This window comes from Mobula birostris, chromosome 13, assembly GCF_030028105.1.
Source record: "Mobula birostris isolate sMobBir1 chromosome 13, sMobBir1.hap1, whole genome shotgun sequence".
Taxonomy (NCBI): Eukaryota; Metazoa; Chordata; class Chondrichthyes; order Myliobatiformes; family Myliobatidae; genus Mobula; species Mobula birostris.
Genome location: NC_092382.1, coordinates 31,776,912 through 31,803,795, shown reverse-complemented (window position 1 = coordinate 31,803,795; position 26,884 = coordinate 31,776,912). Strand labels below are relative to the sequence as shown.

Here is a 26,884-nt window from a genome sequence, read left to right as displayed (position 1 = left end):
TGCAGCACGGGTTCCAGCGGTTCAGAAGTTGCAGGGGTTTTGATGGCTCTAGTGACATGAGGAATTGAGTTCGGCAATTTAAATCGCTCATTCTGTTCTGCATTCAAAAACACTTCTGCCACTACGCCCTCTGGGTCATTATAGATGCGTCCGGTTAAGGAAAGAGTTTCTGCTCTGTTACACACGGAAAGGGGCTTTTGGTGATTGCTCGGCTGAGATGTTTCAGTGTATCGGGCGGTGCAGTGTAAATGTATCAGGGGTTGGCATGTCAGGATAAGCTGCCGTTGATAATAAGCATCGTCAGGCAGTTTAAGAGGGTGCTTACATCTGTATGTTTGCGCAGAGTTGTCCTGTAAGACTATTCCAGCAGAAGATTGCCATCTGTCAGGGAAACGGGAAATACATAGACACATCGAAAACCTACAGCACGATACAGGCCCTTCGGCCCATAATTCTGTGCCGAACATCTCCTTACTTTAGAAATTACCTAGCGTTACCCTTAGCCCTCTATTTGTCTGAGCTCGTGTACCTTTCCAGGAGTCTCTTAAGATACCCTATTGTATCTGCCTCCACCACCATCGCCGGCGGCCCATTCCACGCACTTACCACTCTCTGCATAAAAAATAACTTACCCCTGACAACTCCTCTGTACCTACTTCCAAGCACCTTAAAACTGTGCCCTCTCGTGCTAGCAATGTTAGCCCTGGGAAAAAGCCTCTGACTATCCACACGAACAAGGCCTCTTATCATCTTATATACCTCTGTCAGGTCATCTCTCATCCTCCGTCGCTTCAAGGAGAAAAGGCCGGGTTCACTCAACCTATTCTCATAAGGCATGCTCCCTGATCCAGGCAATCCTAGCAAACTCCTCTGCATCCTTTCTATGGTTTCCACATCCTTCCTGTAGTGAGGCAACCAGAACTGAGCACAGTGCTCTAAGTGGGGTCAGACCAGGGTTCTCTCTAGCTGCAATATTAACACCCGGCTTTTAAACTCAGTCCCACGATTGATGAAGGCCAATGCACTGTATGCTTTCTTAACCACAGAGTCATCCTGCACAGCAGCTTTGAGTGTCCCATGGACTCGGACCCCAAGATCCCTCTGAACCTCCACACTGCCAAGAGTCTTATCATTAATACAGTCAGAAACGGGAAATACAGTCAGTTATGTTTCCTCTTAGTTTTTGCCTGCACCTGGTAACCTCGCGGAAATAACTATGCTGCCGTGATGCCGCACAATTGCAGCCTTACAGGGTCCCCTTTCACCCCGATCCATTGATAACGTTATCTCCGTCGTTATCGTTTTTCCCTTTACATATCCCTAAGAAGGTTTGGAGTGAGGGAGATCGTGGATGCGGGTTGGAAGGAGTGGGCTCAGTGGGAGGAGTCACCAAGACGGAAAGGTTTGGGTGATTTGGGAACACATTACAATGGAGGATCTGCAATCTGCGTGTTTGAAAGCCTCTAGCCCCTCACGGTACATTTTTTTTCCTGGATTTTGACTCTACTTCCCCACACACAATCATCACAGAATTTTTCCCGCGCCCACAGTTTCTCTCTTCCGTCTCTCTGCCAAACCCCGGTCTCTTTCTCATCGCAGTCTCTCTTTACACCCCCATCTCGCTCTCCCCAGACTCGTTCTCCCCCTTCCCGCCGTACACAGTGCCCTGTCTCTCCTCACTCTGTCTCTTTCCAGTCTCGCTCTCTCCCTGTCTCTACTCCTTCCAGTCTGTCTTCCCCACCCACCTGTCTCTCCCCAGCACTCTCTTAGCCCTCCCCCAACTCCGGCCTCTCTACACATCCGAAATCTCTCATCACCCCGTCCTCTCTCTCTCCACCCAAGATCCTTCTATCCCGATCACTCTGTCCCCGTTGCTCTCTCCTACCTCACTGGCCTCTCTCCCGTCTCGCTTCTCCACTCTCCCCTCTAGTCTCTATCTCTGAGATTCTTCCTCTACCCATTCTTTCTATCCCCAAATCTGCCTCTCGCTTTTACCCAGTCTCTCTCTTCCTCCCCCAGCCTCCCTTCCCGACCACTCTCTCACCTGTCTCTCGCTCTCTCCCTGGTTTCTTTCTCCCACAGTACGGCTCCATGGCATGCCTTTCCTCCTATCTTTCTCTCCCCTCCGTCTCTCTCTCTGTCTTCTCTCGCCCTCTCCCTTTCCCGTCATCTTCTCGCCTGTCTCGCTCCCTTCCCATCTCCTTTCCTGTCTCTTTCGTCCCTTGTCATTATCCCTAGCCCAGTCTCTCTTAACACTGTCACGGACCCCGTGACGGGGATAAAGAACCAGCAGAGATGGAAAACACTTTGGAGTCTCGTATTGCTAAAAACTACTAATATTTATTAGTAACTACGCAATACAGTAATATCAATGTAGATAAATCAAACGGGTTAGCAATGATTATATATAAAAGTAAGTGTGGAATATTTGTGTATGAAAACCAAGCTTCTTTAAGTCTAGGGGTAAAAAGATACAGTCTTACGACGTTGGGTAAAGTTCAGTTCAGTTCGTGGTATTTAGTTGAGTAGTGATGGAGAGAGAGACAGAGAGAGAGAGAGTCAGAGAGAGAGAGAGTGACAGAGAGAGAGACAGAGAGAGAGAGAGAGAGAGAGACAGAGAGAAAGAGAGAGACAGAGAGAGAGAGAGACAGAGAGATAGACAGAGAGAGAGAGAGACAGGGAAAGAGAGAGAGAGAGAGTGAGTTGAGTCTTCAGGTGAGCTGATGCCGTCGATCTTCTCGTCGTCCTCCGAAATCCTTCACAAGTCACCGACTGTGACTTTAACAGGGGCACTGGTTTTCTGTGGTGGGGCTATCACCCAGGCGAGGGTGGCCACATAGACAACTCCCCACCAGTCAACCCCTTCTTCACCGATGGAATAGCAATTTGGATCGATCCGCTTGATCGATCCTCCAAAACCCACTTTCTCTGCGGCCAACAATGCTCACTCAGTGTCCAGATCATCTGTCCTGAGGTCTGTATTATCTGACCTCTCATTTATTTCACCAGGCTGAGCATCACCTGTCATTCAAAGAGTCCCTCCCGCCTTTGTAAAGGAGTGCAAGCAGGCAGCATGTCCTTGAAAGTAACATCAACAACCAGCCTTCGGTCACCATAGCAACCTTCGAGCTGCTCGGTGCTGTCTCCAACTCCAAACTCAGTAAAAATCCAAAGTTACTTCCAATGCCTTAAAGTGACAGTCCAACCGTTAATCTTCGTCTCTCTCTCTCTTTTCAAAAGCAACATATTGGTGGTGAATAACTCTGTCTCTCGCTCCTTTCCAAACAAACCATGAATGATAAATGTCTCTCTCCAAACAGTTAATAGGGCAGCCCTGGATCCCCTCCTGCTCCCCTTCCTCAAGGGAAAAAAATGTCGAAGACGATTTTTTTGTTTAAATGTCCATCACAGGGTTTTAAACAATACAGGGAAAAAAAAACATCAGATGACAAAGCAAAAATGTGTACAGTTTTCAACTTAACATCGGGATAAGCAATCAGCTATGATGTTATCAGTACCTTTTACATGTTTTATTACCAAATCAAATTCCTGCAATACTAGATTCCAATTTAACAACCTCCTATTTTATCTTTCATTTTATTTAAAAATATCAGCGGATTGTGATCTGTGTAAATCAAAAGAGGTCTTTTGGCAGGGCAAGTATAAACTTCAAAATGTTGTAAGGCCAGAATAAGTGCCAATAACTCCTTTTCAACAGTTGAATAATTTTTCTGGTGTACATTAAATTTCTTTGAGAAATAAGCTATTGGGTGTTCAATATCATCCGCACCCTTCTGTAACAGTACTGCCCCAGCAGCTTCGTCACTAACATCTGTGGCGATTGAGAATGGCTTCGAGAAATCCGGCGCTTTGAGCACAGGTTGATAACACAGGATGGTTTGCAAATGTTCAAACGCCTCCTGGCAAAGATCACTCCATGAAAACCTTTCACTCTTCCCTAAGAGCTTTGTTACGGGGAGAGCAATGCCAGCAAAGTTCTTACAGAATTTTCGATAATACCCAACCATCCCTAAAAACCTTCTCAAAGCTTTCCTGCTAGTTGGAACAGAAACTTCAGCAATGGGTTGAAGCTTGGCCTGTACGGGAGCCAGCTGGCCTTGGCCCACCGGATACCCCAGATATGTGACCATGGCATGGCCAAACTCACTTTTAGCCAGGCTCACCGTAAGATTGGCCTTGGAAAGTCTATCAAACAGTTGCTCTACTGCTGCATTATGTTCTTCCCATGTGTCACTCCAGACCACCAGGTCATCAATACCGGCCTCTGTGTTTTCTAACCCTTTAATCACCGAATTGGTCATTCTCCGAAATGTCCCTGGTGCATTTTTCATCTCGAAGGGCAAAACATTGTATTCATACAGCCCTGAGGGTGTAACAAACGCTGAGATCTCTCTGGCCCTGTCGGTCAATGGAACACACCAGTATCCCTTCAACAGATCAATCTTCGTGAGGTACTTAGCCTTTCCCACTTTATCAACACAGTCATCCACTCTGGGGATAGGATAAGCATCCGTCTTGGTTATGGCATTAATTTTCTGGTAGTCAGTACAGAATCTCATGGTACCGTCCGGCTTAGGTACAAGGACGCATGGTGACGCCCAGTCTGAGGTAGATGGCCTAATAATACCGATTGCTAGCATGTACCCGATCTCTTTTTCAACTTCTCTATTTTTTCCTGAAGTTCATTCTGTAAGGATGCTGTTTAATGGGCTGAGCTGAATTCAGAATGACATCATGCACTGCCCCGGTGGATCGTCTTGCTTTGTCAGGAAATAAATCTTTATGTTTCTTAATGAGCTCCTGCAATTGCTCTCTTTGTGCAGGCCCCAAATGGCCAACGAAGGGTCTCAGCCTGAAATATCAACTGTACCTCTTTCTAGAGATGCTGCCTGGCCTGCTGCGTTCTCCAGCAACTTTGATATGTGTTGCTTGAATTTCCAGCATCTGCAGAATTCCTGTAGGTTGTGTGTGACCAACCTTATCAGTAAGGTTTTTTTAAGATAAGGGAATTTGTAAGTCTCGTGGACACGATACTCAGTTTAGTGAAACGATTTTTCTCCTCTTTAACAAATTCCTCAGCCCCCCCCTTGTTTTCGTGGTCATACCTACTGATACCACCTCAGACTCATGATACGGTTTCAACATATTAACATGAACAAACTGCGTGGCCTTCCTCCTGTCAGGAATTTCAATATCGTAATTCAAAGAATCAATTTTCTTCACTATGCAGTATGGCCCATGGAATTTTGCTTGGAGGGGGTTGGACACAAGAAGCAGTAGTACTTTGTTACTGACTCTTACTCACTCTTCCTTCAGTTAGTCCTGACGAAGGGTCTCGGCCTGAAACGTCGACTGCACCTCTGCCTAGAGATGCTGCCTGGCCCGCTGCATTCACCAGCAACTTTGATGTGTGTTGCCAGTACTTTGTTTCCCACTTCAAACACTTGCTCCCTCGCTCTCTTATCAAACCACTGATTCATTTTAATTTGGGAGTGCTGCAGATTCTTCCTGGCAAGGTCGCAGGCCTTGTTAAGCCTTTTTTCGGAATTTTAAAACATAGTCTAACACGCCGACACACACGTCTGGGTTAGACCATTGCTCTCTGAGCAGGGGCAAAGGTCCTTTGGGCCTATGGCCGAAAATGAGTTCAAACGGGCTGAACCCCAGGGACTCTTGAATAGTGTCCCTCACAGCAAAAAGTAGTAAGTGTATCCCCTCATCCCAGCCCTTCTCATTCTCATGGCAGTAGGTCTTAATCATAGTTTTTAAAGTGGAATGAAACCTCTCCAGAGCCCCTTGAGACTCCGGGTGATAGGCAGATGACACAATCTGTTGAGCTCCCAGCTCAGGCACTACTTGCTGGAACATTTTTGAATTGAAGTTGCTGCCCTGGTCGGATTGAATTTCTTTGGGTGAACCTGCCAGTGCAAAAAACTTGCTGAGTGCTTTTACCACAGTCTTGACCAGGATGTTTCTGAGAGGCACAGCTTTCGGAAACCTAGATGCAGCACACATTATTGCTAACAAATACTGGTGACCAGCTGCAGTCTTTGGCAAAGGGCCTGCACAATCCACTATGACCCGGGAAAAGGTTCACCAAAAGCAGGGATTGGCCGAAGTGGGGCTTTTGGAATGGCCTGGTTAGGTTTTCCCACCACCTGACACGTATGACACCCTCTACAGTAATTGACAATATCCTTCCTCACGTTAGGCCAATAAAACTCCCTCATGATCCTGTGCACCGTCTTCTTTACTCCAAAATGTCTCCCTGAAGGCATCTTATGGGCCAGGTTTAAAAATTCAACCCTGCAAACCTTTGGAACCACCACCTGGTGCACAATAGCCCAATCCTCAATGGCAGGCACAGTGGCTGGTCTCCACGTCCTCATCAACACCCCATCCTTAAGATAATACCCCATTGTTTCTTTCTGAATTTCCTCCTCAGGGAGAGCTGTCTCTTTTAAATCCACAATTTCTAGATCTCTATTTTGCTCCTCTATGAACTCCTTCCTTGACAAGGACAGGTCTTTTCTCTCCTCCTTGCTTTCCTCAGCCTTACTACCCCTAAATCCTGTTGGTATAAGGACGGTAGGAAAGTCTCGGATAAATCAATATTAGCAGCAGCAGCCTTTCTGTGCCACTGCGCATGCGGGATACACATCAGCGTCTCTGGGCGGGTCCTCAGCAGCAGCAGGCTTACTTGTGAGCTGAACTGCTGGATAAATATCCCCACCTGCAAAGTCATTACCGAGTAAGATATCAACATGGTCTATCCGTAGTTCAGATTGGACCCCTTTTCTGACTGGTTTCGTTACCAAGTCACATTTCAAGATTATCTTATGCAAAGGCACGACCTCTGTTCCTTTTCCAAGGCCCTTAAAGATGTTTACTTTCCCAGTGTCTGTCTCAGCACCGAATTCCAAAACATTATTTTATATCAGTGACTGGAAAGCTCCAGTACCTCTCCATATTCTAACTGGGACTGGGTTTGACCCCTCCTTCACAGACACAAACCCTTCTTAAATAAATCTCTCGAGTCCCTCTTATATTTTAACCGTCTGAACGCCGGCAGTTGGGGTTTTCTCTTTCTCCTTTCCTTTTCCCCTTTTCGCAGCAAAACAATTTGACGCCACATGGCCAGGTTTTCCACAAGAGTAACACTTAAAACTGGGAAATTTTCTCCCCGACTGCTTCCCTTCCTCCTTAGTTTTATCACTAATCCCCGGTTTACTCTCTGGTTTAGCCTGTGGATTATCTCTACTCCCTTGTGGGTTAATCTCAGTGGGGAAAAACTTAACTTTATGAGTTAGAGCATATTCGGCTGCTAACTTAGCATTTTCTGACAGTGTCGCTGCCCCTTTTCCATCTAAGTGCGTTCTTATCTCCGCCGAGACGCAGTTTTTAAACTCTTCAATCAATATTAAATTCTTCAAGTTACCAGTATTCTCATTTTCCTCTTTTGAAGCACACCACCGATGAAAGTATACGCGTTTCTCATGGGCAAACTCCAGATACGTTTGGTTCCAGGATTTTCTCAAACCTCGAATCCTTTGGCTGTAGGCCTCCGGGGCTAACTCATAAGCCTTAAACACAGCATCCTTCACTTTATCATAATCTTTTGCGTCTTCAAGAGACAGGGCTGCATATGCTTGCTGGGCCTTTCCCTTTACCACACTGTGTAGTAACACCGCCCACTGCTCCCGCGGCCACTCCCGATTACGGGTCACCTTCTCGAAATGTAGGAAATACCTATCAATTTCTGCTTCATCAAATGGAGGCACTAACCTAACTTCCCGACTGACACTAAACTTCTCCTCACGGTTCACCACCTGAGCGTTCTGTTGCCATCCCTCCCTTTCAAACGCTCTCTGTTTCTCTGCCTCTCTCATCTACAATTTCAACCTCTCTAACTTTAACTGTTCCAGGTGTACCTCCACCTCCTCATTCACTACAGGAAACCTCCTTAACTTCCCCTCTTCAAGTGTCTGTATAGAGACATAATATTCAGCTATTTTCCTTTGAATTTCTGCTTTCATCATACCTCTCTTTACATTCACTTCTTTAGCAAGGTCCCGCAACTCATATTTTCTAGCCTTCTTCACGGACACGGGGTCTGGCGGTTCCAGAAATCCCGAAACTTCCATTTCTGCTGTTTTTCCACACAACCAAATCAAAATTCCAAATCAAAAGGGATTTTTCCCAATCAATTCAAACCAGCCTCCCGACCGATTTGTTCATATCGCGGACATAGGCCCCAATTTTGTCACGTACCCCATGACAGGAATAAAGTACCAGCAGAAATAGAAACCACTTTGGAGTCTAGTATTGCTAGAAACTAATAATATTTATTAATAACTACACAATACAGAAAACTAAGTGAACATAAATCAAACAGGGTAGCAATAAGTAGATGTAAGTAAGTGTGGAATATATATACGTGTGAAAAACCAAGCTTCTTTAGGTCTAGGGGTAAAAAGATACAGTCTTACGATATTGAGTAAAGTTCAGTTCAGTTCGTGGAATTTAGTTGAATGGCGATGGAGATGGCGATGGAGAGAGAGAGAGAGAGAGAGAGAGAGAGAGAGAGAGAGAGTTGAGTCTTGAGGTGAGCTGTTGCCGTCGATTTTCTTGCTGTCCTCCGAAATCCTTCACAAGTCACTGACTGTGAACTAACAACAAAGAGGACCGTACTTCGGTGTGGTTGAGCTGTCTACCCAGGCCAGGGTCGGATACATAGACAACTCCCCACCGGTCTTGCCTTTGAATCTTCACTGGCAGAGCACTTGGATCGATCTGCCTGATCGGTCCTCCAAAAACCCACTTTCTCTGTGGGCACCACAAAGCTCATTTAGTGTCCCGATCATGTGTCTGAGGTTTGTATTATCTGACCTCCTATTTATTTCCCTGTGCTAAGCATCACCTGTCATTCAAAGAGTCCCTCCTACCTTTGTCTGTGAGGACATGTAAGCAAGCAACAAGTCCTTGGAATTAACATCAATAATGTCCTGTCGAGCACCTTCGAGCTGTTCAGTATTATCTCCAAAGTTAGCTCCCGTGACAGTCCAACCATCACTCTTTGTCTCTCTCTCTGTCTCTCTTCAAAACAAACCATCAATGATAAATGACTCTCCTGTAACTCTTCAAACAGTTAATGTGGACACTCCTGGATCCCTTCACACCATAAACCTCCCTCACCTCCTACCATCTTCAGGAAGGTGTGCAGAAGTTCCTGAAGTCCGATAATATCCACCTCCTCCGCCAGGAGAAGGAACATAGTCCGTTTTGCAAAGTCGTCAACATCCACACGACCCTCGACTTTCCTTGTAACTAATAAACCCATCGGCGTCCATGTCAAATTCCGTAAACGCCGCCCTGAGTTCTGTCAAACACGGAATTCGGGCGTCCCCGCCAGTTTCCAGGTTCACAGACCCGTTGAAAATGAACTGGAAGGAGCCCCATTGGGAGGCAGATAGTGGGCGTGAATAGGAAGGGGTGGGTCCCATTGGGTGTGAACGGGAAGGGGTGGGTCCCATTGGGAGTGAACGGCAAGGACTGGGTCCATTGGGTGTGCGGAAGATGGGAAGGAATGAGAAGGGGTGGGGTCCATTTGGAGTTCAGGCGATGGGGATGAATAGGCAAGGGTGGAGTTTGATTGGGAGCGTGCCCCGTGTGAGCGGACTGGAAGGGACCGCGTCCTCCTAGGAGTGCGGATGGTGGGAGAGGACGGGAAGGGGTGGGGTCCCGGTTTTGCAAAATTTTCCTCATCTTCGATTTCATCCTCAGCTACTTCTGGACCCTAGAAATCAAATGTGATTGTTAACTGCAGGGGTTCTAATATCGACCTGTACTCCCCTGCCCGTGTGTGCCCCCTCACACCTTTGCCCACTCCGTGCACCCCTTCGTTACACTACTTCTCTTCCTGCCCCTCTGACCTTCTCTACAGAGATTCCTCTGGTGTGTGTGTGGGGGGGGGGGGAGGGGGCCGTGGTCCCTGTGCTACGAGCTGAGAGTGTCCTCACTAATCCGTTTCAACTTGAGAATTTAGCTGATATATTTCACTCTACAGAGACCTTTTCTCCATGTCTGGGCAGGAGATGGCAAGATTGGACAGTGCAGAGGGAGCTTCACTCTGTGCCAGACCCCGGGAGTGTGTGATGGGACGTGAAGAGGGAGATTCACTCTGTGTCTGACCCCGGGAGTGTGTGATGGGACGGTGTGGAGGGAGATTCACTCTGTGTCTGACCCCGGGAGTGTGTGATGGGACGGTGTGGGGGGAGATTCACTCTGTGTCTGACCCCGGGAGTGTGTGATGGGACAGTGTGGGGGGAGATTCACTCTGTGTCTGACCCCGGGAGTGTGTGATGGGACGGTGGGGAGGGAGATTCACTCTGTGTCTGACCCCGGGAGTGTGTGATGGGACGGTGCGGAGGGAGATTCACTCTGTGTCTGACCCCGGGAGTGTGTGATGGGACGGTGGGGAGGGAGATTCACTCTGTGTCTGACCCCGGGAGTGTGTGACGGGACGGTGCGGGGGGAGATTCACTCTGTGTCTGACCCCGGGAGTGTGTGATGGGACGGTGGGGAGGGAGATTCACTCTGTGTCTGACCCCGGGAGTGTGTGATGGGACGGTGGGCAGGGAGATTCACTCTGTGTCTGACCCCGGGAGTGTGTGACGGGACGGTGTGGAGGGAGCTTCACTCCCTGTCTGACCCCGAGAGTGTGTGATGGGACGGTGCGGAGGGAGATTCACTCTGTGTCTGACCCCGAGAGGGCGAGACTGGACGGTGTGGAGGAAGATTCATTCTGTGTCTGACCCCGGGGGTGTGTGATGGGACGGTGTGGAGGGAGCTTCACTCTGTGTCTGACCCCGGGAGTCCGTGATGGGACGGTGTGGAGGCAGATTCACTCTGTGTTTGACCCCGGGAGTGTGTGATGGGACGGTGCGGAGGGAGATTCACTCTGTGTCTGACCCCGGGGGTGTGTGATGGGACGGTGTGGAGGGAGCTTCACTCTGTGTCTGACCCCGGGAGTCTGTGATGGGACGGTGTGGAGGCAGATTCACTCTGTGTTTGACCCCGGGAGTGTGTGATGGGACGGTGCGGAGGGAGATTCACTCTGTGTCTGACCCCGGGAGTTTGTGATGGGATGGAGTGGAGGGAGATTCATTTTGTGTCCGACCCCGGGAGTGTGTGATGGGACAGTCAGGGCCACAGACAGTCCTTGCAGGTGAGGCGACATTTCACCTGTGAGTCGACTGGGGTGATATACTGCGTCCGGTGCTCCCGATGCGGCCTTCTATATATCGGCGAGACCCGACGCAGCCTGGGAAACCGTTTCGCTGAACACCCACACTCTGTCGCCAGAGAAAGCAGGATCTCCCAGTGGCCACACATTTTAATTCCACGTCCCCTTCCCATTCTTGTATGTCTGTCCACGGCCTCCTCTCCTGTCAAGATGAAGCCATACTCAGGTTGGAAGAACATCTTATGTTCTGAGTGGGTAGCCTCCAAACTGATGGCATGAACATTGACTTCTCAAACCCGTTAATGCCCCACCACCCCTTTCTACACCATCCCTTGTTTATTTATTTATTTATAATCTTTTATGTTTTTTTCTTTTGTTTCCCCTCTCTTTTTTCTCCCTCTGTCCCTCTCACTATAACTCCTTGCCTCTCCTCTCCCCCTTTCTTTCTCGCTTGGCCTCCCATCCCACGATCCTCTCCCTTCTCCAGCCTTGTATCCATTTTGACAAACATCTTTCCGGCTCTCAGCTCCATCCCTCCCCCTCCTGTCTTCTCCAATCATTTTGAATCTCCCCCTCCCCCTCTCAAATCTCTTCATTCAGTTAGTCCTGACGAAGGGTCTCGGCCCGAAACGTCAACCGTACCTTTTCCTATAGGTGCTGCCGGACCTGCTGAGTTCCACCAGCATTTTGTGTGTGTGGCTTGAATTTCCAGCATCTGCAGATTTCCCCGTGTTTGCATTTTCTGATCTCCTTTGTCGTTTTTTTTTCTGCGAGAGCAAGGAGAGTGCGCAGGGAGGTGGAGGTCAGGGTAGTGTAAGTATCTGGGGAATGAGGAAGCAGTGGTCAGCCTGGATGGGGATGGGGAGTGAAGAGATCCTGGGGACCAGACACTATTTTACTGACATCCCTGAGCTTGGAGCTGAGAGGCTGCTGTACCAGTGTGAGGAGCTCAGACCCATTCTTGCAGTACACCGGGTGCGGGGGGCAGCAGGAACCCCAGGTCACTGTTTCTCCTCTAGTGAGACTCGAGTCCAACACCAAGACAGGCAGTTACAGCGGTTTATTGATTTCATCAGGACAAATGTAAATTAAACAATGTGTGAGCTGCTGACGTGCGAAAATAAATAAGCTGCTCCCGATTCACTCACAGTCACACACAGTTAACTGTCCGGTGACAATGAGAGACTGGTTGAATAATCAGTCCCGTTTCTCACCGTCACTCTGCATCGGGGAACCGATGATTACAAAATCACACTTTAGGGTCGTGTCCGAGATCGCTGCAGATCCAGGGTCACTGCCGAGGTATTTGTCAATTTAACATCATTATATCAGCCAGACAGCCGAATGCACCGTCCTCAGCAAAGGGAGCAAAAGGATTCTCTCCCGGGATAATCCCACCCCGGGACACCGGTTTCCCAGACTGAGCCCCGGCCACCGGTCTCTTCCTGTCTGTGTAATTCCCCGGGGTCTCACGTGGGGGAGTCTCGAACACGCACATCCGGCGGAAGCTGTGCCGTTGGACAACAGGCGGAAATACGTCACTGAGGGACCGCTTCCGAAGTCACAGAGCGCTGAACGGGAGTCAGCTCCGTCAGAAACGTTGGGAATTAAAGCCGGCGCGCGGCCATTAAAGGTAAGGGCAGGAGTTAAAGGGGAGGGCGGGGAATCGGCCAAAATGACCCCATCCCGCGGGCGGGGATGTTCACACATTCAGATGTTCCAACGGTCACTGTCAGTCCGGGTCTGGGTTCCTGCAGAGATCTCAGTTCCTTCTCCCCAGTCTCACTGAACTCATTGTTCCCCAGCCTGAAACAGCAGGGAAATAAAGACGAAATAAACAGATTATATAACAGTGTCGGTAACAGGGGACTGGGGTTAATGTTTCAACAGCACTCGCAGACAAATATCACCAGAAAACCCGCGGATTCGCTGATATTTTATCACATTGAACATTAACACAAATACTCACCAGATCCACTCCAGACTCGGGAGGGTCAGTATGAGGCGGCGGAGAGCGGGGACAGATCGGTCTGTCAGCGAATTTAATCCCAGCTCCAGCTCCGTCAGTGATGAGTTTGTACTGAGAGCGGAGACGAGATCCTCGGCACCAGAATCTGTGAGACCGACACTGTCCAGCCTGGAGATGAGAGAGAGTGAGGGTGAAGTACACAGAGAGACAGGAGACGGTACAAATCCCCAGTGTTTATCAGTAACTCAATTACTGATCACATTATGTTCAGTGTCAGACACCCAGTGACTGTAAACACAATCTCCCACAGTCTGGTACTTACCACAGTTTCTGTATTTTACACTCCGGGTTCCTCAGAGCCGCAGACACCAGTTTCACTCCTGAATCTCCCAGTTTATTAAAACCCAGGTCCAGTTCCGTCAGTGATGGGTTTGTACTGAGAGCGGAGACGAGATCCTCGGCACCAGAGTCTTTAAGGCAAACACCGCCCAGCCTGGAGATGAGAGAGAGTGAGGGTGAAGGACACAGAGAGACAGGAGACGGTACAAATCCCCAGTGTTTATCAGTAACACAATTACTGATCACATTAATGTTCAGTGTCAGACATCCAGTGACTGTAAACACAATCTCCCACAGTCTGGTACTTACCACAGTTTCTGTATTTTACACTCCGGGTTCCTTAGAGCCGCAGACACCAGTTTCACTCCTGAATCTCCAAGTTTATTAAAACCCAGGTTCAGCTCCGTCAGTGATGGGTTTGTACTGAGAGCGCAGGCGAGATCCTCGGCACCAGAATCTGTGAGACCGACTTTGTCCAGACTGTAGGTGAGAGAGAGTGAGGGTGAGGGACACAGAGAGACAGGAGATGGTACAAATCCCCAGTATTTATAAGTAACACATTTAATGATCACAATAATGTTCAGTGTCAGACACCCAGTGACTGTAAACACAATCTCCCACAGTCTGGTACTTACCCCAGTGTCTGTATTTTACAGTCCAGGTTCCTCAGAGCCGCAGACACCATTTTCACTCCTGAATCTCCCAGTTTATTCTCCCCAAGTCTAAGCACAAACAGACAAATTGATGAACAAAGTGATTCAAACGGCGGATATTTCCACAGATTGTACGGGAGGGGTGTGTCTGAACTGAGGCCCACAATCGGGAGTGGAGATGCGCCCATGGGTTCTGGGTATCTGGTAGTCAGCACAGTCACACAGGTGGACTGATGGTGATAGTCACACACGGGGAAGGGCAGGGGAGGACAATCTCACAATGGTATTTATTTCCTTCTCACTGGGACAGTCTGCTGACGGTCTCTTGTCCCTCACTGGGAAGGGGGTGTGAATCTCTGACCCACCTGCTGCAGTCAGTGTTGGTAACAGTGAGAAGGAACATTGTCAATGGACGTGTCACAGGCAGCGAGAAACACGGCCATTCCTGTGATTTACTACCATTAAACCAATGGCCGTTGTTCACTGATCTGATGAAGTCTCCAACATCCCTTCACAAGGAACCACAGAACCCTCCTGTCCTTGGGGAATTACTGACTGATCCCCGGGCATTTGTCACAATTCATCACAATCTGATTTTGCTAGTTTTAACCAAATCCCTTAACATTGAAGCAACACAATGGAACATTTTCACAGCTCACAGTGAAAGATAAATCAAGTTACCTCAACTCCTGGCACTTGTGCAGCCCGGGTCCCAGCCGCTGGATTCCTTCACACTGAATGTGGCAGTTCTCCAGGTCGAGCTGTTTTATTGTATCACAGAGTCCGATGGCATGAGACAGGACCGCGCAGTCAATCGGGGTCAGTGTCATTCCACTGAATGAAAGTGTTTCCACAGATCCCAGTGCGGCCTGAGCCAGTCCACGATTCTGAGACTCAAACAGGTAGTGCAATGTGTTCAGGAGGCTCCTTTTACCAGCTTCACTCCTTGTGTTTCCACTCTGGCGTTTAACCTCCTCCTTCACCCAGTCAATCACCCGGCAGGTTGTTTGATGAGGAAATGGACCCAGAAACTCCTCCAGGCCACGAGTTGTAATTGGAGAGGAGAGACCAGCAACAAAACGGAGAAATACCCCAAATCGCCCATCTGTCGTGTTGTGGGCTTCAGTGAGGAATTTCAGGATATCCCCGGGATGTGGATTCAGGAATTGTGCGACTGCAGCTACAAACTCTTGGATGGTGAGGTGTGGGAATGTGTACACCACGCTCTGGGCAGAATCCTCTCTCTCCAAAAGCTCCATCAGGAACCCGGACAGGAACTGGGAAGGCTGCAGATTGTAGTTGATTAAATCTCCATCTGTAAACACAATCTTCTTCGCGGACACTCCTCTGAAGGCCATCTGACCAACCCTGAGTAACACATCACGGGGGTTCCCAATCTCACGGCCGTGGTTTTTCAGGATGTTGTAAATATAGTAGGAGTACAGTTGGGTGATGGTCTTGGGAACTCGCTGCGGGTCCCTGACTCTTTGTGTGAAGAAGGGGCCCAGTGCCAGAGCGAGGATCCAGCAGTAGGAGGGGTTGTAGCTCATGGTGTATAGGATCTCGTTCTCCTTCACGTGTTTGAAAACAGCTTCTGCCACCGTCTGATCTTCAAAATGCCTGAAGAAATATTCCTTCCGTTCCTCACCAACAAATCCCAGGATTTCAGCCCGGACACCGATGTCTGCCTTTTCCAATAAATGTAACGCAGTGGGGCGAGTGGTCACCAGCACTGAACACCCTGGGAGCAGCTTGCCCTGGATTAAACTGTACACAATGTCAGACACCTCACACCACCACTCGGGATCTGGGCACTGGTGCTTGGGTTCTGTATCTCTCTGACCGTCAGCAAAGTCGACGTTGTGTTTGAATTCATCCAATCCATCGAATATAAACAGTAATCCCTCCCGGTTCTTCCAGACCTCTCTCAGGGAATTCCCAAAGTAAGGATACTGATCCAGAATCAGTTCCTTCAGGTTTATTCTGCAGTTAATGGAGTTTAAATCTCGGAATTTGAAACTGAAGACAAACTGGAATTGTTGGTATATTTTCCCCGTGGCCCAGTCATAAACAATCTTTTGTACCATTGTTGTTTTCCCGATTCCCGGGACTCCGGCCACTGCTGCGGACATGCCTGTTTTGTTTCCAAAGACAGATCTTTTAAATTTTTGCAGAAAACTCCTCGTAAATAATTGATCAGTGCGGATTTTTTCCAGCTGTCCGCGGAGATGTTTTTCTCTCCACTCCTCGTGGTCTCTGCCTCTTGCCAGCAGCTCATGTTCCACCAGTCTCCGATCTCGAACAGTAGAAATGACCGTGAGCTCAGCGTATCGATCAACCAGCTGGAAAACCTTCACCTTCTCCCTCATCAGGATCGTGTTCACTCTCAGTGTTTCAGTTTGTGCCCGCAGAGTCTCCTTGTGTTTCTGTTGAACATCTTTGGATGGACAGAAATAGGTTGTCAATGCCCAATCTGATGAACATGGAGCACACAACAGTTTTTCTTCAATAAAAATAAAAAAACTTGTTAAAGGCATTGTTTGGGTAAAATTGGGAGGTCAGAGCTAAGAGTGTCTGAGAATGAACGATGGCCCAGAAACATTTCTGATCTGATTCAGTTTCACCGTGAAAGGCTCTCCTCTCCCCTCTGTTCGTAGTTTGCAGATTCCCCGGTGTTCCAGCGAGCACCAAGTGCACACATGATTCTGGAGAGGAGAGTGTTGTGTGGAGCGGCTGGTTTCACCGCTTTCACTGCTCAGCTTCTGCTGAACTGGGCAACACTGCAGACGGTAACAGTGGGGGGAGGGGGGCATCTACTTGCTCTACTGACTTTTACCTTTCTCACAATGGACCCCATGTTCTTGACAGTCCTTTAGGATTACGCTGTCAGTACTGAGCCACAGAAAAGGAACACTATTTCTGTTTCCTTCTCCAGGCTGTACCAGTCTCAATGTAACACACCCCGCACTAGTCTACTGTCTCTTATTCTCTGAGGAGCTGGTACATGACCTCAGGCAATTCCCCGATGATGTGCGGAAGAGCAGGAAGCTGAAGAGGATGGCAGCGATAATAGGGAACTCTATAGTCAGGGGGACAGGGAGGCGATTCTGTGGACAGAAAATGGAAACACCGATGGTCTTCGCCTCTCAGGTGCCTTTGTCCGAAATGTTTCTGGACGCGTCCACAGTATCCTGAGAAAGAATGTTGAGCAGCCAGAGGTCGGGGCAAACGTTCGTACCGACGACATAGGAAGAGAAAAGGGAGGAGGTCTGGAAAACAGAACATAGGGAGTTAGGTAAAAAGCTGAGAAGCAGGACCTCAAATGTAGTCATCTCAGGATTGCTGCCTGTGCCACCTGACAGTGGAAATAAGAGTAGAATGAGGTGGCAGAGAAATTGTGGTTGAAGATTTGGAGCAGGGGGCAGTGATTCAGATTTCTGGATAATTGGGACCACTTCTGGGGCAGGTAAGACCTGTAGAAAAGGGATGGGCTGCACGTGAATCCGATGAGGACCAATATTCTTACGGGCAGATTTACTGGAGCTGTTGGGAGTGTTTTAAGCTAAAATGTCAGGGGGATTGGAACTCGGACGATAGAGTTGTGGATGAACCAGCAGGTTTACAAGTAGACGATGGGTGTAACATGAATGTAAGGAAGGACAAGCCAATGACTGGGTTCAAATCTGGACAGAGCAAAGTGTTCAATTGGACCACATAGACTAAATTCAAAAGGACGCAGATGCAGGACTGAACGCATTGTATTTAAATGCGCACAGCGTTCGGAATAGGCTGGACGAACGCTTGGCGCAATTAGAGATTGGTCGGTATGATGTTGCGGGCATCACTGAGTCGTGGCTGAAAGAAGACCACAGTTGGGAGCTTAACGGTACAGGATGTACGTCTTGTCGAAAGGACAGGCAGGAAGGCATAGGCGGTGGTATTGTAGCTGTGTTGGTTCGAGATAGAATCACATCTTTAGAAAAGTGATGGCATAGGGTCAGAGAATGTTGAATCTTTGTGGGTGGACATAAGAATCCGCAACGGTTAAAAAAAAAAGATTTATGGGAATCCTTTATTGCCCTGCAAATAGTAGCGAAGGTGTGGGGTTGAGATTGCAAAGGGAGCTGGAAAAGGCATGTAATAAATGTGATGACGCAATTGTAATGGGGGACTTCAATATGCTCGCGGAATAAGAAAATCAAACAAACTTCAGGAGTTGGATCGCAAGAGAGGGACTTTACTGAATTCCGATGAGTTAGCGTTTTAGAGCAGTTTGTGCTTAGCAATACTCAGGGAAGGGCTATCTTTGATTGGGTGTTGTGCAATAACCCTGATCCTATGAGGGAGCTTAATGTAAAAGAACCCTTAAGAGGTAGTGATCATCATTTGAATGAATGAATGAATTGATTCTGCAGTTTGAGAGGGAGAAGCATAACTTACAGTATCAGTATCGCAATGGAATAAAGGGAATTACAGAGGCACGAGAGAGAAGCTTACCCAGGTAGATTGGAGAAGGATACCAGTGGAGATGACGGCAGAGCTGAGATGGCTGAAGCTTCCGGGAACAGGTCACAAGTTGCAGGATAGATATGGGCTACGGAGGCAGAAGTTCTCAAGTGGCACGTATAGGCCACCATAGTTGACAAAGGAATTTAAAGACTACATAAAAGCCAAGGAAAGGGCATACAAGACAACAAACGTGAGGGAAAGTTGGATGAATAGAAAACTTTTAAAATCCAACAAAAGGCAACTAAAAAAGCTATAAGAAGGGGAAAGATGAAATATGAGGGCAGAAAAGCCAATAATATAAAGCAGGATAATAAACACTAAACACTTTTTTCAGTTATATAAACAGTAAGAAGGAAGTGAGAGTTGATACTGGAACACTGGAAAATGATGTTGGTGACATAGTAATGGTGGACAAACAAATGGCAGAATAACTTAATGTGTACTTTACATATATCTTCACTGTGCAAGACGCTAGCAGCGTGAAGTGGTCTGCGAGTGACAGGCAGTAGGAGTGAGTGCCATTCTATTACAAATTAAAAAGTTCTCGGCATACTGAAAGCTCTTAAGGTGCAAAGTCACCTGTGCCAGATGGACTACATCCCACAGTCATGAGAGAGGATGCTGAAGAGTTGACGGATGCATTGGTCATGAACTTTGAAGAATCACTTGATTCGGGCATGGTCCTGGAGGACTGGAAGATTGCAATTGTACCTCTACTCTTTAAGAAGGGAAGAGGGCAAAAGAAAGAAAATTATAGGCCAGTTAGCCAAACCTCGGTGATTGGGAAAGAGTTGGAGTCTCCTATTAAGGTTGAGATTTCAAGGTACTTGGAGACTAATGACAAAGTAAGTTAGCGTGGGTTTTGTTAGAATTCATTATGGAAGTAACAAGCAGGGTGGACAAAGGAGTCAGTGGATGGCATTTACTTGGAATTTCAGAAGGCATTTGATAGGGTGCCGCACATGAGTCTGCTTAACCAGATAAAAATCTATGGCGTCACAGGAAAGATACTGGCATGTGTCGCGGAATTACTGACAGGCAGCGAGTGGGAATAAAAGGGGCCTTTTCTGGTCGGCTGCCAGTGACTGGTGCTGTTCCACAGGGATCAGTATTGGGACCACTGGCTTTCAGATTGTTTGTCAATGATGTAGACGATGGAATGAAAGTTTGAGGATGATACAGAGATAGGTGCAGGGGTAGGTAGTGCGATTGCAACAGGACTGAGACAAATTGGAAGAATGGGCAAAAAGTGGCAGATGGAATAGAGTGTTGTAAATGTTCGATGATGCATCTAATATAAATGCTGAGCCTTTACAAGACGGTATTCAGGCCGCAGTTGGAGTATTGTCAACAGTTTTGTGCCTCATACCTCTGAAAAGATGTGTTGTCATTAGAGAGGGTCCAGAGGAGATTCAAGAGGATGATTCTGGGAATGAAGGGGTTAACATATGAGGTGTGTTTTGGCAACTTTGGACCTGTACTCACTGGAATTTTGAGGAATACGAGGGAATGTGTTTGAAACCTACCAAATGTTGAAAGGACCAGATAGGGTGGGTATCCAGAACTAGAGGGCACAGCCTCAAAATTGAGGGGCGATTCTTTAGAACTGGTAAGGATGATTTTGCTTTAGCTAGAGAGTACTGAATCTGTGGAATGCTCTGTCACAGACTGCAGTGGAGGCCGAGTCCATGGGTATATTTAAGGCAGAAGTTCCTGATCGGTCAGGGCATCAAAGGATATGGCGAGAAGGCAGGTGTATGGGGCTGACTGGGATCTGGGATTAGCCATGATGGAATGGCGGAGCAGACTGATGGGCTGAATGGCCTAATTCTGCTGCTATGTCTTGTGGGCTTTGGAGGAATAACAACAACTCTCGGCTTCGCTTTGGATCGGAGGTATGAGGTTTCCCTTGCTGAAGTTGGATGTTCCAATGGGAATGGTTTGCCTTCAGTTTTGTCAGATCCCAGGATATTCGGCCCTACAGAAAGGAGAACGCCGTGGTTTCATCTCTGACTGACTGGAATGTCTGTTTATCAAACTCGTAGAGGCCTCTGGGTGCACAGCCTGAGACCCGGAAGGTGTCGGGTGTTGTGACAAATGAAAATCGCTTTCTGTCCTTCAGCCACAGCAACAAAAACCTGTCTTCCCGACTCTGGCAGTCTCTAAACCGGCCTCTAAATACAGGTATTCAGACTGTCAGAGTGAAATAAAGACTTTGAGATTTCCGTTCCATCTCTTACCCTTCAGATGCACCGGCACTTCAGATACACCCCGCTCAGTGTCCATGTAGGCGAACTGGCTGTCACCTGTTCAACAGATTAACCTGCATGAAGTCTGTTCTGTGTAATACTGTAAATTCATCAGCATTTACATCTGTAACACACAGTGTATTGTTCACCGTACCACGTTCCCGTATTTCATTCAGTATTCTGCTCAGCTTCGGTAAATGGTGGTGTAGTTTCACAAAGGATTCCCACATCACCCTCCGGGCCCCTGAGCCCTTCTCCATCACCAGGTCCAGAAGGAGTTTGGAAGCGCCCGCTCGGTTTCCCTTCTCCGCCAACTCAGTCACGCTCTGTAATGAACAATGGGGAATATATTGAGGAGCGGAGGGATGGGTACAAATCTACCCTGAACATGGACTGACCCAGCACATTCTGCTCGCCACAGATCAGTAACAGCCACTGAAGTGTTCACAGCGGGGGAAAGAATTTAAAAGAAGTGAGCGGGGTCAGTCATGTCCTTCTCAACGCCACAGATTGTCGGGAAACATCCGCTTGGCAAGTTTTAAGTGGAGTAGACACAGTGTGAGTGAGCCAGGGATAGAGTGGGGAGTTGAGGCTTTGTGTCAGAGAAGGTTCAGTGAGGCGAGGTGGAGGCTTTAGGTAGATTTTGGATAGTATTTTCCCTTCCTTTTCATGGTTAGAACAGTGAGAATACCAGGCAGGATAGTGGAATGCTCTTCATACTGCATGTAGCAAGGCAGGGAGACCGCCAGTGTCCCAGATAACTACACCTTCAGGAATTGCATCCAGCTGCAGCTTCTTACAGACTGTGATCAGGAATTGGAACTGGAGCTGGTTGAACCCAGGATCATTCAAGAGGATGAGAGGTTGACTGACAGGCTATACAGGGATGGAGCTATACCTAAGGCGCAGGACACAGGTAACTGAGAGGCAGCCACTGCAGGAAACTCCTCTGTAACAGGTATACAGATTTCTGTTTCGGGGTATGACCTAGCAGAGGAAAGCCACGGTCATTAAGCCTCTGATACCGAGTTTGGTTTTGTGACTCAGAACGAGTGAGAAGCGTGAGCTGCACTAACAGGGGGAATTCCGCGGTTAGGAAAACAGACTGGAGATTCTGTTGACGAGAACAATATTTCTGGATGGTGTATCAGGGATATCTCAGTTCGAGTCTGAAACTTTCTTAAGGGCAGTGTGAGCAGCCAGAGGTCATGGTCCACGTTGGTATGAATGACAAGAGTAGTAAGTGTGATGAGGTCCTACAAAGTGAGTTCATGGAGTTAGATGCTAAACTGAAGTGCAGGAACTCCAGGGTTGTGTTCTTAAGATTGCTACCCGTGCCCCATGCTGGGGAGGACTGAAATAGGACGATAATACAGTTTAACGTCTGGCTGATGAGATGGTGCATGACCGAGGGCTTCAGATGTTTGGATGTTTGGGCTCTCTTCCAAGGAAGTTGTGGCCTGGACACCCGTGATCGTTTTACACCCGAACTGGAGGCAGACTGATACCCCTGTGGGAAGGGTTGTTAGCGCTGCATGGAGAGAGGGGGAGGTGTTAAACTTGAGTTACAGGGGGTGAGGAACCAGCATGGATGGTGGAGTGGTTGTGTGGGAAAGATGTTGTTAAGCCAACATACAAAGTCAGGAAACTAAAGGATGAGAATTGTTTTTCCCAAAATACGTATTATTTCAATGCAAGGAGTACTGTATGAAAGACAGATCGGCCTAGCATGTGGATCAGCACATTGAATTACAGCATTGTAACCATTGTTGTGATTTGGTTGGAGGAGGTGCAGGATTAACAGCTCAGCATTCCAGTGTTCCGTTGCATGAGACACGATTCGATAGAGTGGGAGGGATTACAGAGGGACGGGTGGCATAACTAGTCAGAGAAAATGTCACTGCATTGCTCAGTCAGGACAAACTGGATAGCTGGTCCAATGAGACTACATAGGTGAAACTACGGATTAAGAAAGGGATGACCATGTTAGTTGGATTATATTATAGAGCACCCAATAATCAATGGGATTTAGAAGAACAAACGTGCAGGAAGTTCACAGAAACAAGAAACATAAGATTCTGATGGTAGACAATTGACTTTCCATTTATTGACTGACTCACTGGGTTAAAGGGCTGGATGGGATAGTGTAGGTCAAATGTGTCCAGGGAAGTTTCTGTAATCGATATATTCAGGTCACAACTGGAGAGAGTGCATTCTGGAATCCCTATTAGGGAACAAAACAGGGCAAGCAACAGAGGAGTGTGCAGGAGAACACTTTGGATCTGGTGATCATAATAACATCAGTTTAACAATCATTATGGAAAAGGATGGGTCTGGTCTTTGGGTTAAGACTTTAAATTGGAGAAAAGCCAATTTTAATGGTACCAGAAAGGATCTGATGAAAGTGGATTGGGACTGGTTGATTTCTGGTACAGATGTGCTTGGTAAGTGTAGGGCCTCCAAAACCTATATTTTGAGAGTACCGAGTTCAAATACATAAATGACCACAAATGAAGAGTTTGAATGTTCCCGACAGAATAAAAGACAAGGGTACCTTCGTTTAGGGAATGTTGTTTTCTTCTTTTTTTTAAAAAAGAGATATCAAGGCCCTGAGCATATCACAAGTATAGGCTCAAAGGATCAAATGAGGCATTTGATGAGTACAGGAAATGCAAGAGTTACTACAGGAGGAAATCAAGAGGGCGAAAGTACAGCCTGAGTTTGCTACAGCAGACAAGGGAAAAGAGAACCCCAAATCCTTCATCAAATGTATTTAGAACAAAAATATTCCAACGGTCTAAATTGGTCCTCTTGAAGCTCAGAGTGGGCAATTGTGCTTGAAGCTCAGAGTGGGCATTTGTGCTTGAAGCTCAGAGAGGGCATTTGTGCTTGAAGCTCAGAGTGGGCATTTATGCTTGAAGCTGAAGTAGATGGGGGAGACTTAAAATGGATTTTTTACAGTTATATTTACTCAGGAGACATATAGCATCTTTAGAGTGAGGCGGAACTGCAGTGAGATCATGGACTCTATACAGAGGAGGAGGTGGTTGCTGTCTTGAGGCAGATTAGGGAGGGTAAATCCCCAGGGTTTTCCTTCATAATTTGTCTGAGGCGAGTGCAGAGCTTGCAGGTGTTCCAGTAAAGATATTTAAAATGTTAGATGCAGAAGTATTGGAGGGTAGATAATGTTGTTCTGCTGTTTGAAAAGGCTATAGAAATAAGCTGGGGAATTATAGGGTCGTGAGCCTGACAACAGTGGTGGTAAAGTTATTGGTGGGTATTCTAAGGGACTGGGTATGAGTATTTGGATGGACAAGGATTCATCAGGTATAGTCATCACTGATTTGTACCTGGTATATCTTGTCTTACCAATCTTATGGTTTCTCAAGGATGTTACCAGGGGAGCAGTGAAGGCAAGTGAGGGATGTTGTCTACATGGACTTCAGCAGGGCCTTTGACAAGGTCCCTCATGGGAGCCTGGTTAATAAGGTTAAGTCGCTTGGCATTCATGACATGGTAGTAAGTTAGTTTAGATATTGGATTCGTGACAGAATCTAAAAGAGGCAGTAGAGATTCTCTGACTGGAGGTCTATGACTAGTGGTGTGCTTCATGGATCTGGATGATAATGTGGTAAACTGAGTCAGTAAATCTGTGGATAACATCTAGGTAGTAACGGCGAGGAAGTTTATCAGAGTTTGCAGCGGGACCTGAAACAGCTGGAAGAAGGTGGAGTGGAGATCGGCAGATAGAATTTAATGAAGACAAGTGTGAGGTGTTGCACTATTTGAGGACAAACTAGGATAGCATTAAGACATTGAGTGGTTTGGCAATGAGTGGTGCGGTAAAACCAAGATATCAGGGAATACAGATCCAAAATTGCTTAAAAGTGTTGTCAAAGGTAGATGTCCTGATAAAACGTTTCGGATATGGGCCTTCTTAAATCAAAATATCGAATACAGAAGTTGGGATATTATGTTGAAATTCATGTTGCAGAGGCTAATTGGGAGCAATGTAACCATATAACCAGATGACAATTACAGCACGGAAACAGGCCTTCTCAGCCCTTCTAGTCCGTGACGAACGCTTAACCTCACCTAGTCCCACCGACCCGCACGCAGCCCACCTACCTCTCGGAAGGATATCAATAAGATTGAACGAGTGCAGAAAAAATTACAAGGTGTTGTCAGGACTTGAGGGCCTGAGGTAGAGGGAAAGTTTGAATAGGTTAGGACTGCCATAGAGTGTAGGAGGATGAGGAGAGATGTGATAGAGGTATAAAAGTTTATAAAAGGTATAGATAGAGTAGATGCAAATAGGCATCTGTTACTGAGGTTGGGTGAGACTGGAATTAGAGGCCATAGATTAAGGATGAAAGATGAAAGGAAATTTGAGGGAGAACTTCTTCACTCAGAGGCTGGTGAGAGTATGGAACGAGCGGCCATCGGAAGTGGTACATGTGCATTCGATTTGATCATTTAAAAACAATTTACTTTAAGTACATGAATGAAAGGGGCATGGATGTCTCTTGTCGGTGTGCAGATCAATGCAACTAGGCATATAATAGGTCAGTGTGGACCTGATGGGCCGAAGAGCCTGTTGCTGTACTGTAGAGTTCGATGACTATGGCTAAGTCAAACTATGACAGAGTCACTGTTGATTTTCCCAGGGGGAATCTCTGGTGACCGCAGCGGGTTCACAATTAACTGCCCGGCTCCATGATGAGTCCAGTGTCAGCCTACAGCTGGGAACTAGCAGTGAGGAGCAGACAGTAATTACAGGACTTTTGTGCATGTCAGAGAGACCAAAGTCAAATGGTAGTAATACAGAGAGGGAAGGTTGGATTGAAATTGTCAGCTGTCGCATGTGGAATGTTAGCGTTGGGGATAATATGTGGCTCTTCACTAAAATTCAGTCTGGTGAGCAATAGGTGAATGTGTCCCAGTAACAGGAGGACCATTGGAAAGACATTTCTTGGTAATTCTGTGTTATCTGCAGATGCTTGGACGATTTTCAGTGATATTATTTTGCAGTTCCTAGTGCTAACAGGAACTGTGGTAATTACAAACTCAACATGGAACAGTGACAAGGAACAGAAGGTAACTGAACCATGAGGATTGTTGGAATATTTGATCAAATGAAAGAGGGTCAGTAGTTGAAAAGAGAGACGATATTCAGTCCCGCCTGTTCAATTGATGATGGAGTTGAAGGTAGACTCGAGAAATGAGCTGAGAAATAAGTTAATATATATTTGATTTGTGGGAAACCCGGGAGTAATCAAGAGAGTCTGCTGAATGGCCATTAAGGTCGAGCATTGGGAACATGATGTGATGTCAGTGGTTCTCTGTCCACTTGCAATGTCCATCAAGTGTCACGTCACCAAATTCACCTGTCAATCATTGTCTGTATCCTAACCTGTCTAAAAATGAATGTGTTCAGTAATATTGACAGAGGCCTGGGTTGGTTTCTGCAAACAAAAACTCTGTTCTTGATGTTAACCACAAGCATTGCAGGACTTTCATAGCCCAGAGGTAACATTACACTGGTTCTGTCAGTCTGTGATTGATTCAGTAGAATCTAAACTCAGTCTATGTTCCTACCACTTACATGATACTCTGGCCCGGTGAAGTGATCCTCGCCCATTAACATGAAGCTGACTCCCTCCACACCCTCCTCAATCGCCTGCTCCAGTCGCTCCATGTAGAATCTCGTCAACTGGAACAGTTGGTGATCCTCACAATTTGACAGGAAGGCCGAGATTGCGGAATTCAGATCTGTAGTCAGTCATAGAACGTAAAATAGTAGAGTGTACCATGTGTATGCGGACACGATGCCAATTTAAACCAATCCCATCTTCAGGAACATGGTCAATATCCCTCCGTTCCCGGCCTACTCATGAGT

At 47.1% G+C, this 26,884-nt stretch overlaps 2 protein-coding genes across 13 annotated transcripts in view; both read right to left on the bottom strand.

The window, feature by feature from the left end:
* Nucleotides 1–8,553: 8,553 nt before the first annotated feature.
* Nucleotides 8,554–26,884, bottom strand: part of LOC140208694 (NACHT, LRR and PYD domains-containing protein 3-like) — a 247,788-nt gene continuing 229,457 nt past the window's right edge. For 8 of the 11 annotated variants that reach the window (XM_072277559.1, XM_072277557.1, XM_072277560.1 and 5 more), the window contains 6 exons: nt 14,909–16,664; nt 14,210–14,296; nt 13,884–14,054; nt 13,558–13,728; nt 13,236–13,403; nt 8,554–13,072 (listed from right to left, as the gene is read on the bottom strand). In XM_072277559.1, coding sequence (XP_072133660.1) covers nt 12,913–13,072; nt 13,236–13,403; nt 13,558–13,728; nt 13,884–14,054; nt 14,210–14,296; nt 14,909–16,664 — 2,513 coding nt within the window. In that variant the 3' untranslated portion in view covers nt 8,554–12,912. The remainder of the gene's footprint in view (nt 13,073–13,235; nt 13,404–13,557; nt 13,729–13,883; nt 14,055–14,209; nt 14,297–14,908; nt 16,665–26,884) is intronic. The other 3 variants (XR_011888875.1, XR_011888876.1, XM_072277561.1) reach the window with 3 other exon arrangements.
* LOC140208712 (uncharacterized) overlaps nt 16,611–26,884 on the bottom strand; it is a 31,662-nt gene continuing 21,388 nt past the window's right edge. The window contains exons 4-7 of one of the 2 annotated variants that reach the window (XM_072277592.1): nt 26,591–26,757; nt 21,140–21,311; nt 20,977–21,042; nt 16,611–17,496 (exon numbers count right to left, since the gene is read on the bottom strand). In XM_072277592.1, coding sequence (XP_072133693.1) covers nt 17,210–17,496; nt 20,977–21,042; nt 21,140–21,311; nt 26,591–26,757 — 692 coding nt within the window. In that variant the 3' untranslated portion in view covers nt 16,611–17,209. Of the gene's footprint in view, nt 19,450–20,976; nt 21,043–21,139; nt 21,312–26,590; nt 26,758–26,884 lie in introns of both variants that reach the window. The other variant, XM_072277593.1, reaches the window with a different exon arrangement.